This window comes from Oryctolagus cuniculus, chromosome 4 (assembly GCF_964237555.1).
Source record: "Oryctolagus cuniculus chromosome 4, mOryCun1.1, whole genome shotgun sequence".
Taxonomy (NCBI): domain Eukaryota; kingdom Metazoa; phylum Chordata; class Mammalia; order Lagomorpha; family Leporidae; genus Oryctolagus; species Oryctolagus cuniculus.
In genome coordinates, this window is record NC_091435.1 from 77525457 (window position 1) to 77540733 (window position 15277).

The 15277-nt window shown below is 33.7% G+C and overlaps 1 protein-coding gene across 14 annotated transcripts in view; it reads left to right on the plus strand.

The window, feature by feature from the left end:
• Positions 1-15277, plus strand: part of STXBP5L (syntaxin binding protein 5L) — a 426109-nt gene that overhangs the window by 198037 nt on the left and 212795 nt on the right. For all 14 annotated transcript variants that reach the window (XM_051859274.2, XM_051859272.2, XM_051859275.2 and 11 more), the window contains one exon: positions 9394-9472. In XM_051859274.2, coding sequence (XP_051715234.1) covers positions 9394-9472 — 79 coding nt within the window. The remainder of the gene's footprint in view (positions 1-9393; positions 9473-15277) is intronic.

The following is a 15277-nucleotide window of genomic DNA, read 5'->3' on the forward strand; positions in this document are numbered from 1 at the left end:
CATACATCCTTTTTTTCTTGGATTTGCAGGAAAAGCTTTACTTTTCACTATTCAGCATGAGAACACTATTTTTCATTGATCTTAAATAGGATGATGAAGTTTCCTTCTTTGCTTATTAAGGTGATTTTTGGGGTCATAAAAGGGTTTTAGACTTTGTCAAATGCTTTTGTCTATGTTTTTGAAATAATCATGTATTTTAGAATGACTTGGGAAGTGCTTCCTTTATATTTTGGAGATTTTGTGAAAAGATGGTCTTAATTCTTCAAATGTTTGGAAGAATTTAGCATTGAAGTCATCTGGCCCTGCACTGTTATTTGTGGTATTTTTTTTCAAATTACCAACTGATTTTATTACTTGGTCCTTTTTTTTATTTTTTCTTGTCAGCCTTGATAGCTTGTAATTATCTAGGAATTTATCCATTTTACCTAGGTTATCTAATTTGTTGATACATTGTTATTCATGTTATTTCTGATTCTAGGATATAGATAATGATGTCTCTTATACTCTTGACTTTAGCACTCATAACTTTTAAGTTTTATGGTTTTTTTTTTTGGTCAGCCTAGCTAAACTTTAGTCAACTTCATTGACCTCCTCAGAAAACTATTTCTTCTAGCTTTATTGATGGGACAGATTACAAACACCATAAATCAATCCATGCATCTACAACTAACCAATCTTGAACAAATGAGCTAAAATCACTCCCAGGAAAAATGATAGTCTCTTCAACAAATGGTGTTGGGCAAATTGCATCTCCCCATGCAAAAGTATGAAGCAGGAGCCTTACCTTATACCTGTACAAAAATCCACTCACACTACCTAAGGATCTAAATCTACAACCTCATACCATCAAATTACTAGAAAAAAAAAATCAGGTAAACAGTGGAAGACATTGGCCTAGGCAAAGAGTTCTTGGATAAGACTTCAGAAAGACAGGCAATAAAAGCTAAAATAAACAAATGGGATTACATCAAGCTAAAAAGCTTCTGCACAGCATAAGATACACTCAATAACACAAAGGGGCAAGCAGAATGGGAGAAAATATTTGCAGTATACATCAGTTAAAGAATTAAGCCAGCATATAGAATGAGTTCAAGAAGTTAACAATAACAAAACAAACATTCCAGTTAGGAAATGTGTTAAGGATATAAATAGGCATTTTTCAAAGGATGAAATAGAAATGGCCAATAGATACATGAAAATATTCTCAGGATCACTAATCATCAGGGAAATATAAATAAAAACCACAATGAGATTTCTCTTCCAGTTATGATAGCTATCATCTGAATTCAAAAACTAACATGCTGGTGAATATTTGGAAAAAAGGTACCCTAAAACACTGTTGATGTGAGTGTAAATTAGTACAAGTGTTATGAAGATTTCTCAGAAATCTGAATATACATCTCTCATACAACCAAGCTATCCCACTCCTGGATATTTACCCAAAGGAAATGAAATCAGCATATAAAAAAGGTACCTGTATCCCCAGGTTTATAGCAGTCTAATTCACAATAGCTTACCTATGGAATCAACCCAGATGTCCATCAACTGATGACAGGATAAAGACAGTGTGTGTATACACACACACACACACACACACACACACAATGGAATATTAACCATAAAAAGTGAAATCCTTTTTTTTTTTTTGCAACAAAATTGATACAATTGGAGACCATTATGCTTAGTGAAATAAGCCAGTCCCAAAAAGATAAATATCATATGTTCTCTGTGGGTTGTGATAACTAATATATAGAATACAAAAAAGTAATGTATATGAATGAAATTGATATCTTGGGATTTGATTATTGCTTGTAGCCCTTGCCTAGAGAAGAAGTAATCATTCTACTTATTACTTGAATTCTTTATTTAGTGAAGGATTATGCTTATGATTGTAAAGTAAATTGTAAGTATATCATCAAATAATTAATAGAAAAGTAAGAAAGGATGGAGGAGGGAAGGATCGAGGAAGGGTAGCAAGTTTCATTATGTTCTTACAACTGGGAAGGAGAGATGAGGGAATATCATTAGGTTCTTAGAATTGTATCTACAAAGCACATTGAATCTGTTAAAAACTAATTAAAAATTAAAATAAATACATGAAGTCTATTACCTTTATATAAATAAATTTTTAAGAGGTTGTATAACACCTTTAAAAAAAGATTTCCTTTTCTTTATATACTCAACAACATCTGCTATCTTTTATTCTTTTGGTCACCACCATTAACAGATGAGGCAATAGCTCATGGTGATTTTGATTTCCATTTCCCTCAGGATTTATGATGTTGAATACCTTTTCATATACCTTTTATTTCTTTGTAAATCATCTTTGAGAAATGCTATTGAGGTCTTTGACCCATTTTTAAACTGGATTGTTTGCCTTTTGCTATTAGTTATTTGAGTGCCTTATATATTCTGGATATGAACTCCTGATCAGATATAAATTTTGAAAATATTTTCTTTCATTCCATAGGTTGCCTTTTTATACCAATGATTGTTTCCTTTGCTGTGTAGGACCTTTTTAGATTGATGCAATCCTACTTGTCTATTTTTTTCTTTTATTTTCTATGCTTTGTCATAAACAAAAGAACATTGTCCAGACCAATATCTAGAAACTTTTCCTGTTGTTTTCTTCTTGTAGTTTTATAGTTTCATGTCTTTCATTTAAAGGGTTAGTCTATTTTAAGTTGATTTTTTGCTTGTGCTGTGATATATGGATCTGATTTCATTCTTCAAATAGGAGGGTACCTCAAAATGTTTGTGGAATATTTGAATTAAAGTATAAATTTATTTTGTTGCAAAAAAATTTGAAATACATGCATAGTTTTTTTATAACATGGAATTTTTGAATTGCCTTCATAATATTCCATTTTTCCAATACCATTTATTGAAAAGACTATCCCTCCCAGTTGTGTGTTCTGGGTATACTTGTCAGATATTGGTTGACCATAGATGCATAGATGTGTTTCTGTGCTCTTTATTCCATCCATTGGTCTATGTCTGCTTTTATGCTAACACTATAGTATCTTGATGAATATACCTTTGTAATATATTTTGAAATCAGCAGGTTTAATGACCACAGTTTGTTGCTCTTACTCAAGGTTATTTTTGTTGTTTAGTGTCTTTGTGGTTCCATATGACTTTTGGGATTGCTTTTCCTATATCATCTCTATGGTTCTCCATTTGGATTGTAGTAATGATATCACTGAATCTGTAGAATAGCATGGACATTTTTATATTACTAATTCTTCCATTATGTTAATGCAGGGTATCTTTATTTTCAAAGAATCAACCTTAGTGTTTTTATGGTGGTTTTATTTTTTTAATTCTTCAATTTCTTCTTTAATCTTGATTATTTCCTTCTTGTTCCTTTAGGTTTAGTTTGATTTTCATTTTTTGTTGTCTTGATATGAATTCTTAGGTTATTGATTTGAAATCTTTTTTTCTTATAGCTATAAATTTTCCTCTCAGTACTGCTTAAGCTGCATCCAAGAAGTTTTGGTATGTTGTATCTTCATTTTATTTTTCTCAAAGTGTTTTTCATTTCGTCTTTCTTTTCATTTGTTATATAGACAGATGCTAGTATAACTGCTAAAGCTTTTGTGTGGTTGCCATTTACATGATATTTCTTTTTTCATAATTTTACATTCAGCCTATTTGTATCTTAAATAAATCATGTCTCCTGTGGAATACATGTAGTTAAATTATTATTTGTTTTGTTCCTTTCAGACAATCTTTTTCCATTGATTGGATAGTTTAATACATTCACATTTGATGTTATTGTTGGAATTGTTGGATATTTAATGTCTGCATGTTTCTATTTGTATCATTTTCTATATGTTTCATGAGTTTCTTTTTAATTCATGCAGTCCTCCCTTAAGTACTTTTTGGGACATTAAGTAAATATTTTCTGATGTGGAATTTTAGTTCCTTTAATGATTTGTTCACTCTTTGTGTGTTACTTTCTTCATAAATGCTTTGTCATTACCTTGTACATCCTAATTTGTTAGAATCTACTTCCAATTCATACTATCTGAATTTTATGTGACATATAAACTGCTACATAACTACATACTACATTACTACTACATAACTCTATTCTCCATTTCTAACTTTTCCCCTATCATTATTGTGTATGTTACATCTATTGTACTACCCAACATCTATTATAAACCCAACAATACATTATTATTATTATTATTACTATGTAAAATTGTATGTCTTTTGAAAAGTTGACTAGAAGGTAGAGCATGAAATAATACAGAATTTGTTATATTAATCATTTTCTTATCCCACATGGGTCTCTTAATTTGTTTTTGATGGATTCAAATTACCAGTTTATTTACCTTTGCTCCAATGCAACTTTGCTCCTATGTACATCCTTTGTGTTGTTATTGAGCAAATATATTATAGATGTCAATTGCAATTATATATTTTATAAATTTGCTTTTAAAATAAATTAAGATTAGAGAAGAAATGTGTAATTGTAATTTTTTTGTAGTCACTTAGTTCTCTCTAGTGCTATATTGTGACAGTACTGTTAGCACAAATGCTATCAGTTTTTGTATATTTAGAAATTACTTCATCTTTTTTATTAAAGATTTATTTGCTTATTTGAAAGTCAGAGTTACACAGAAAGAGAGAGATGCTCAGAGAGTGACCAACAGAAAGAGATCTTCCATCTGTTGGTTTACTACCCAGATGGCTGCAGCAGCCAGTGCTGGACCAAGCCAAAGCCGTGAGCCCAAGAACTTAGGCCATTTCTTCCACATGGGTGACAGAGACCTAAGCACTTGGGCCGTCCTTCACTGCTTTTCCCAGGCCATTAGCAAGGAGTTAGATCAGAAGTGGAGCAGCCGGTTCATGAACTGTGTCCCATATGGTATGCTAGCATCACAGGGGGGCAGTGTTACTCACTATGACACAATGCCAGACCCCTATTTCACCTTCATTTTTGAAAGCTAATTTTGTTCAATGTACTATTCTTGATTAACAAGGTTTACATGTTTTTTTTTTCTTTTTGTAGTTTGAATATGATATCCCAGTGCCTTTTGACCTTTGTTCTTTTACCTTTTATTTATTAATGTTTATTAATATAAAGATAATAGATTTCAAGTAATTCATAGATACAGTTCTATGAATATAATACTTACCTGCCTTCCTCCTTCCTATAGTCATCCTTATTTTCTTTCTTTCTTTTTAACTTTTGTGATAATATTTATAATTTACTTTATAATCACAAATTTAATGATCCATTAAATAAGGAGTTCATCAAGTAAAAATTAGAAAGGCTACTGTTCAGCAGGAATATATACAAGGGTTATAAACAATAATCAGATCCTAAGATGTCAGTATCACTCATATATATTAATTTTTGTGTTCTATGTGTTACCATGAAGCAGAAAAATCTTGTGATATTCATCTTTTGGGGTCTGGGTTATTTCATTAAGTATAATGGGCTCAACCTGCATCCATTATATTGCAAAAGACAGCATTTTCATCCTCTCTTTCATTATTATTCATTCTTTTTAATGATTGAGTAGTATTACGTCATGTATATATCCCACATTTTTTTTATCCAGTCATCAGTTAATGGACATCTGAGTTATTTCTGTATCTTGGACATTGTGAATTGAGCTGCTATAAACATGGTGGTTTAAGTAACTGTATCCTGTGCTGATTTTTTTTTCTTTTGGATATATTCCCAGGAGTGTATGAATCATATGAACTGTATGAACCATCATATCATAGTGTATTTTTAAATTTTTGACAAATCTCCATACTGTCTTCCATAATGATTATACCAGTTCATATTCACACAAATAGTGCATTAGGGTACCTTTTTCTCCACATCCTCGCCAGCATTTTATCCTAAACATTTTTTGATCTGTCTCTTGGCTATTTGTATTTCATCCTTTGGAAAATTCCTGTTCATGTCTTTTGCCCATTTCTTAACTGGATTGCTTGTTTTGTTGATGTTAAGTTTCTTAAGCTCTTCATAGATTCTGGATATTAATCCTTTATCAGATGAATAGTTTGCAATTATTTTCTTCCACTCTTTCAGTTGTATCTTTACTTTAATGAGGTTTCTTTTGCTGTGCAGAAGCTTTTTGCCTTAATATAATTTTATTTGTCTATTTTTGCTTTTATTGCCTGTGCTTCTGGGGTCTTTTCAAAGAAGTCTTTGCTTATGCATTGTCTTGCAGCATGTTCCCTGTTTTCCACTAGTAACTTGATGCCTACTATTGTTTCTGAAATTTAACACTTAATCTTTTTTTGGTTTTACACAATCATCATTTTTCTCTTACTATTTTATAAATTTCCATTTTGTCTTTTAGCATTTTACTACTGTAGATCTCTTTGCTTTTATCCTATTTGAGTTCATTGAGCTTCATAAATGTATAGGCAATATTTTTTTAGCAGATTTAGGAAGTTTTCAGCCCTTATTTCAACATTTTAATATTTATCTGCTTTTTTTTCTCTTTCTTCTGTTACTGCTAATGTATATGTTTGTAAAATTAATGGTAGTCCAAATTTCTTTGCAGTTGTCCATTTTCTTTCAATCTTATCTCTTCTGTTCTCCCTGCACCATTGTAGTAATCTGTTACTTGTTTTTCCAATCTCAGTTTCTTACACCTCAAGTTGCTCTATTAAGAGAAACCATATTAATACTTTTGAAACATTGCTTTACATACATCACTCCTCAACTTGTAAGCTTCTGATGACTCTCCACATTCTTTTTTTTTCTTTCTTTTCTTTTTTTTTTTTTTTTTTGACAGGCAGAGTTAGACATAGGGTAGGCACAGCACCTATCCTATGAGAGAGAGAGAGAGAAAGAAAGGTCTTCCCTCCATTGGCCCACTCCCCAAATGGCTGCCATGGCTGGTGCGCTGCTACCGAAGTGTTGCACCAATCTGAAGCCAGGAGCCAGGCGCTTCGTCCTGGTCTTCCATGTGGGTGCAGGGCCCAAGCACTTGGGCCACCCTCCACTGCCTTCCCGGGCCACAGCAGAGAGCTAGACTGGAAGAGGAGCAACCAGTACAGAATCCAGCACCCAACCAGAACTAGAACCCAGGGTGCCAGCGCTAGGTGGAGGATTATCCTAGTGAGCCACGGTACCGGCCAGACTCTCCACATTCTATATTGAAAATAAGTTGCATAGATTGCCACTAACTGTCCCTTTTGTACCTTACGAACATTATTTTCACTAAACCGCTCCATGAATTTCAATCTTATCAAATTGGCTATCCATAATGTCCTAATTTTAATTCCGACCTCCACAACTCTTCACATCTATCACTCATTGGCTTATAGTATCTCACAATCTTTTTATTTGTTTAATTTATTGAACTATTGAATTCTTTTTTTTTTATTTTTTGCCAGGCAGAGTTAGACAGTGAGAGTGAGAGAGTCAGAGAGAGAGTTATAGACGGTGAGAGAGAGACAGAGAGAAAGGTCTTCCTTCCGTTGGTTCACTCCCCTAACGGCCACTACGGCCGGCGCTGTGCCTATCTGAAGCCAGGAGCCGAGTACTTCCTCCTGGTCTCCCATGCAGGTGCAGGGACCCAAGTACTTGGGCCATCCTCCACTGCCTTCCCAGGCCACAGCAGAGAGCTGGACTGGAAGAGGAGCATCCAGGACAGAATCTGGCGCCTCAACCAGGATTAGAACCCGGAGTGTCAGTGCCGCAGGCAGAGGATTAGCCAAGTGAGCCGCGGTGCTGGCTTGAATTCTAAGCCAATGGAAGCCTGGTTATTATTTATAAGGATAGCAATAAGTGTAATTGTAGATGATGTTATTTTATAAAATATCACATTCAAAGACATTTTCAATCAACAGGCGGCAGCACATATAATAAAACCTGAAAACTTTCACCCCAAAGTAACTTGCTGATGTTGGAAATTTAGCTAAAACATTGACTAATTATTTGATTGTATAATTATTTTTCTTAGAAAATAAGTTAATGACACTGATGCGTACTAAATGGAAAATAATATTTGGCTCCTTATATACGCAATTTTAAATATACTTTCATTCAGCTTCATTTAGTGAATGGTTTAGCAATTTAGAGAATCTCTGATGAAAAATGTAACAAATTGAGGTGGTATAGGTCTCTCTGCGGGCTATGTCACTTTCTTCAGTTATTTCCATTTTCACTTCATTTATCCAAGCCAGTAATTTTTAGATATTTTTTCTTCCATCTGAAAACAATTGTTCAAAGAGAACCCCGAAGGAAATTTGTCTCTTTATAAGACATGTGCATGTTTTACATGGTCACGTATAACCTCAGCAATTCTATTTTATATGTGGTACAGATATTTATATACTTTTTACAATATGAAGAATGATGACTAGTTTTAAATTATGGTTACTTCATTGTTCAAAATAGGATAAAACATAAAAAGGCAATTTCAGAAAGTATGCCATGGAGCCAATACTGGTTTGTTGGATGCTAATTCCTTGCCTGTTAAACAAATTGAATAAAATATCTTGACATCTCATTTGGATTTGGCTATGCCATGCTGAAGCTAGTTAAACATATACATATAAACACATCTATACATAATTTGTACATGTGTCTATAAGCAACTGTGGTGTTACATAATAGTGAATTAGAATACTTACTGAAAATAAAGAAAAAAGGCATTTCAAAAAACATGCCAAGTTTATCAAAATGCTACGTGGAGCTAAACCAAAAGTGTAACTAGAAAGGTAGGTGGGTTATGTGTATTAGTAAATTAACTTTCATCTCCTTTTTTTGATCCTTTATTCAAAATCATAAGGAATCTAAACTGGATAACCTTCCTCCCCAAAAATTAGAATCTTCATTTTATGAAACATAATATATAATAATTTTTTAAATTGTGAAATGTATAATCTATGTTCATTGTCCAATAGACTCTCCTTAAAATGAATTAGATGGAAATGGAATAATTTTGGTTGTCCATCATTTGGTTTCAGTGACAAGTCTTTCTACATATGAAAGGATTTGCTGCTATTATAGACAAAATATTGATCCTAGTATATTTTCTTCGTGGTAACACATTGGATTATGGCAGATAATTATCTATGTATGTGTGTCTTCAATTCTATAGTTATCTTCAAACAAATAGTAAAAATAACATTACACGAAACTAGATGTATATTTGAAGAATATAAAACAATAAGAATTGGAAAATTTTACAAATAACTATTGATAATATGGCAGCCAATTATTAGAACTCTAGAAATCATTGAAAACTTCAGTAAGAATTTTAAGATGTATAGACATGTATTTGCAATTATGAAAAACACAATTATATTATTAATTTTTCTTTATATTCCTTACTCATTTTTTAGATTCACATGGATGAGTAAAATTCAAATTAGATTTAATAAAATATTTTTTTTCCTTAGGAAAGAGTCAAAGAGAAGGAAGAAAATCTGAATCTTGTAAACCAATTCTTAAAGTAGAATATAAAACCTGCAGAAACAGGTATGCATTTTTACTTGAGAGAATATGGGAATGTCTGTAAGAAACATAGACAAGAAAGATAGCCTTTTTTTACAAGTTTATTGTTTAATGTTTCACATGATACATGTATTAACTGCTCATTAATAATAACTTATTTTGTTTGGTAGGTATGTCAGTGATGAACATTATAAAAATTGCAGTTAGCAAGTGTTAACTCTTTAAATTCTTATGAGTACTTAGATAAGCATTGTGTACACTAACTATAATAACAGAATTTTTGTCTATGCATATTTCAAGTTGCAGTATTTATTAAGCCTAAGTTTTATGCCTGTTGTTAATGCATATAAAAGAATTAAATACATAACCAAGTCTGCACTTTAGGATCTTCCATTCTAAACTTTGAAAGATTCTGCTTAGACAGATGATTAAGAGTGGATTGAAGTTATGTTTTTGCAAAAATTAAAAAAGGAAGGAATGAAAGAAGGAGTTAGATGGAAGGAGGGGATAGAGAGAGAAAGAAAAATGATTGGGGCCGGCGCAGTGGCACAGCGGGTTAAAACCCTGGCCTGAAGTGTCAGCATCCCATATGGGCGCTGGTTCAAAATGCAGCTGCTCCACTTCCAATCCAGCTGCCTGGTATGGCCTGGGAAAGTGGTAGAAGATGGCTAAGTCCTTGGGCCCATGCACTCACATGGGAGACCTGGAAGAAGCTCCTGGCTCCCGGCTTCGGATCAGTGCAGCTCTGGCCGTTGTGGCCAATTGAGGAGTGAACCAACGGATAGAAGACCTCTCTCTCTCTCTCTGCCTCTTCTCTCTCTATGTAACTCTGACTTTCAAATAAATAAATAAACCTTGGAAAAAGAAAAATGGTTAACATCTTAGTATTGTACCTATGATATACATGAAATCTTTTTCTTTATATTAATGGAATACTAATCAGCCATAAGAATAAAATCTTGTCTTTTTGCAAAAAAAATGGATGTAACTGGAAACAATTATGCTTAGTTAAATAAGCCAATCCCCAAAAGTCAAATATCATGTCTTCTCTGATATTTGGCAGTTAATAAAATATATATGAATGAAACAGAAAAATGTTATATAAAGGAATAACAGTTAAAAGAAAAAATAGTTATATGTATCAGCATAATAAATATTTTCTTAAATTTTTAATACACCATTTTCAGTGAACTTTTTAAGATTTATTAATTTGTTTGAGAGGCCAAATTACAAGTCTTCAACAATTGGTAAACTCCCTAAATGCCCATAATAGCCAGGACTGGGTCAGGCACACTGAAGCCAGGAGCCAGGAACTCCATCCTTATCTCCCACATAGGTGGCAAAGGCCCAAACTCAGGCCACCATCTTCTGCCTTTGCAGGTACATTATCACTGAGCTGGATCAGAAGCAGAGCAGCTAGGACTTGAACTAGCAGTCTGATATATGATGTCTGTGTCACAAAAGGTGACTTAACCTGCTGTACCACAATGCAAGTCCCTTCTGTAAACTTTTAATTAATTAATTAATTAATCAGAGCAGTAGAGAGACATAGAGAATACAAATCTTCCATTTACTATTTCACTTCCCAAATTCCTACAACAGCCAGGGCTGGCCAGGATGAAGGCAGAAGAGACATAGAAGACCCATCACCTATTGCCTCTGAGGGTAATAATTAGAAAGAAGCTAGATCAGAAGTAGAGGAGGGACTAGTACTTTGCCGTAGTAGGTTAATTTTTACAAAGATCCATTTTCAGTAAATTTAGTGATCATATTGTTAACCCTACACTTAAGTAAAAGTATGAAATACACTAAGTAAATAGTATGAAGAAGGAAAAAAAAAAAAAACCACTGTTCCTCTAGTAAAGAGACAAGGGCTGTAAATAGTCATAAAATCTCAAAATGTTTATTTCACTCCAATAAATTATATTACAGGTACTCTATTGTTACCTTGGATCAGGGAAAACATAGGATATCAGTTTTTTGGGGGCTGGCTTATTTCACGAATGGTTTCTAGTTGCATCCGTCTTGTTGCAAAAGGCAGAATTTCATTTTTTTTTTTAACAGCAGAGTAGTACTCCATAGTACTATAGTGGAATTCATACCATAATTTTTACAGCAGAGTAGTACTCCATAGTACTATAGTATAATTCATACCATAATTTCTTTATCCAGTCAACATCTGGGTTGATTCTTTATCTTGGCTATTGTAAATTGTGCTGCAATGAACATGAGGGTACAGATAACGCTTTCATATGCTGATTTCTTTTAGGTAAATTGGGTAAATTCCCAGGAATGGGATGGCTGGATAATATGGCAGGTCTATATTCAAATTTCTGAGGTATCTCCAAACTATCTTCCACAGTGGCTGCACCAGTTGACATTCCCAACAGTGGGTGAGGTTACCATTTTCCCCACAGCCTCACCAGCATTTGTCATTTGTTGATTGCTATCTATGAGCCATTCTAACTGGAGTGAGATGAGAAACCTCACCTTGGTTTTGATTTGTTTTTGCCTGATGGCTAGTGATGCTGAGCATTTTCACAATTGTCTGTTGGCCATTTGAATTTTCTCTCTTGAAAAATGCCTGTTCAAGCCCTTAGCCTATTTCTTAACTGGATTCTTAATATTTTTTTATGCTGAATTTCTTGAGCTGTTTATAGATTCTGGATATTAACCCTTTAAGAGTTGGCATAGTTTGCAAATATTGTTTCCCATTCTGTTGGTTGCCTCTTCACTTTGCTGACTGTTTCTTTTGCAGTGCAGCAGCTTTTCAGCTTGATGTAATCCCATTTGTGAATTTTTGCTTTGGTTGCCTGTGTTTCTGTGGTCTTTTCCAAGAAGTCTTTGCCTATGCCAATGTCTATCAGAGTTTCCCCAATGTTCTCTAGTAATTTGATGGTTTCAGATTGTAAATTTAGGTGTTTGATCTATTTTGAGTAGATTTTTTATGGGTCTAGTTTCACAGTTTTCCACGTGGAGATCTAATTTTACTAGCACCATTTTTTTTTTTTTTTAGATAGACTGTCCCTTTGCTACAGGAATGACTTTAGCTCTTTTGTCAAAGATAAGTTGATTGTAGATGCCTGGATTGATTTCTGGAGTTTCTGTTCTCTTCCATTGGTCTAAAATTTTATTTTTGTGCCAGTACCAGGCTATCAGGCTGTTTTGAATTATAACTGCCTGGTAGTATGTCTTAAAGCTTGTATTGTGATGCCTCCTGCTTTGTCTTTGTTGTTTAAGATTGTTTTAGCTATTCAGGGTCTATTGTTTCTCCATATGATTTTGGCATCATTTTTTTCTAGATCCATGAAGAATGTCATTAGTATTTTGATTGGGATCACATTGAATCTGTAAATTGCTTTTGCTAGTATGGACATTTTGATGATGTTGATTCTTCCAATTCAAGAATATGAAAGATTTTTCCATTTTTTCTGTCTTCTATTTCTTTCTTTAATGTTTTGTAATTCTCATAGTAGAGATATTTAATGTTCATGGTTAAATTTATCCAAGGTATTTAAAGTTTTTGTAACTATTGTGAATTGGATGAATCTTATAAGTTCTTTCTCAGCCAAGGCATTGTCTCTGTATACAAAAACTGTTGATTTTCATATGTTAAAAAAGTTCCTGCCACTTTACCAAACTCTTTCATGAATTCCAATAGTCTTAGTGGAGTATTTTGGATCTCCTATATTTAACATCATTTTAGCTGCAAATAGGAGCAATTTTATTTCCTCCTTTCCAATTCATATCATTTTTTATTTCTTTTTCTTGCCTAATGGCTCTGGCTAAAACTTCCAGAACTATATTGAATAGCAATGGTGAGAGTGGGCATCCTTGTCTGGTTCCAGATCTTAATGGGACTGCTTCCAACTTTTCCCCATTCAGTAAGATGGTGGTTGCCAGTTTATAAACTGCCTTGGTTGTGTTAAGGAATGTTCCTTCTATATCCAATATACTTAAGATTTTCATTATGAAAGGATGTTATATTTTATAAAATATGCTCTCTACATCTATTGAGATAATCATATGTTGTTTATTCTTCAGTTTTCTAGTTTCATGTATCACATTTATTGATTGGCAGATGTTGAACCATATTTGCATACCAGGGATAAATCTTACTTGGTGTGGGTGAATGATCTCTCTGATGTGTTATTGGATTTAATTAGCTAGTATTTAATGTCTTTTTTGCATCTATGTTCTCTTCATCTGTTGTATCTTTTTCTTGTTTAGGAATTAAGGTGATGCTGTCTGCATAGAAAGAGTTTGGAAGGATTCCCTCTCTTTCCGTTGTTTTGAATAGCTTGAAAAGAATTGGAATCAGTTCTTTAATTGTCTGGTAGAATTCAGCAGTGAAGCCATCCAATCCTGGGCTTTTATTTGTTGGGAGGGTCTTTATTACTGACTCAATTTTCATCTTGGTTATTGTTCTGTTTGTTTTTCTGTGTCTTCATGTTAGATTGTATGTGTCCAGGAATGTATCCATTTCTCTTAGGTATCACAATTTGTTGGCATACAGCTCATTGTAGTAATTCCTGATGATTCTTTTTATTAGTATGGTATCTGTTGTTACATGTCCTTTTCATTTTTGAAATTTATAGCTTTGGGTCTTCTTTGTCTTTTTTTTTGTTAGTTTGGCAAATAATGCATCAATTTTGTGTATGTTTTAAAAAAAAACAGCTCCTCATTTCACTGATCTTTTGTGTTTTTGTTTTGATTTTGTTTATTCTTTAATTTTAATTATTTCTTTCCTCCTACTAATTTGGGGTTGGGTTTGCTGTTGTTTTTCTAAGTCCTTGAGATGCAACCATTGCTCATTCATTTGGGATATTTCCAATTTCTTGATATAGGCACTTATTGCTATAAACCTTCCTCTTAACACTGCTTTTGCTGTATCCCATAAGTTTTGATATGTTCTATTGTCATCTTCATTTCTAGAATTTTTTTTCTATTTTGATTTCTTATAAGACCCACTGTTCATTCAAGAGCATGTTGTTCAGTCCCCATGTGTTTGCATATGTTCTAGAGATTCCTGAGTTGTTTCCAACTTCATTCCATTGTGGTCAGAGGAGAAGCGTGGTATAATTTTGATTTTTTAAAATTTTCTGAGATTTGTTTTATGGCCTAGTATGTGGTCTATCCTTGAGAAAGTTTCATGCACTAGTGAGGAGAATGTATGTGCTGCAACTGTAGGATGAAAAGTTCTGTAGATATCTGATAGGTCTATTTGGTGTATAGTGTCACTTTGTTTCCTTGTCAATTTTCTGTCTGGTTGATCTGTCCATTGCTGAAAGTGGGACATTAAAGTCCCCCATTACTATTGTATGGAGTCTGTGTCTTTCTTAAGATCCATTAACATTTTTTTAAAGAATTTACTTATTGATTTGAAAGTAGCAGAGTTACTCAGAGATAGAAGAGGCAGAGAGAGAGAGAGAGAGAGAGAGAGAGGAGAGAAAGAGGTCTTAGATCTGCTGGTTCACTCTCCAGTTTGACCATAACAACCAGAGCTGCACTGATCTGAAGCCAGAAGCCTTCCTCCTTTTCTCCCATGCAGGTGCAGGGGCCCAAAGACTTGGATCATCTTCCACTGCTTTCCCAGGCCATAGCAGAGAGCTAGATCAGAAGTGGAGCAGCTGGGTTGAACCAACACCCATATGGGATGCTGGCACTTCAGGTGGCAGCTTTACCTTCTACGCCACAGTACCAACCCCTAATGTTCTTCTTTAAATAGCCAGGTGCCCTGTAATTAGGTCATTTATGATTTTTTATAGTCACATTCTACTGTGGAGTTTACCTCTTAATCATTGCACAGTGCCCTTCTTTGTCTCTTTT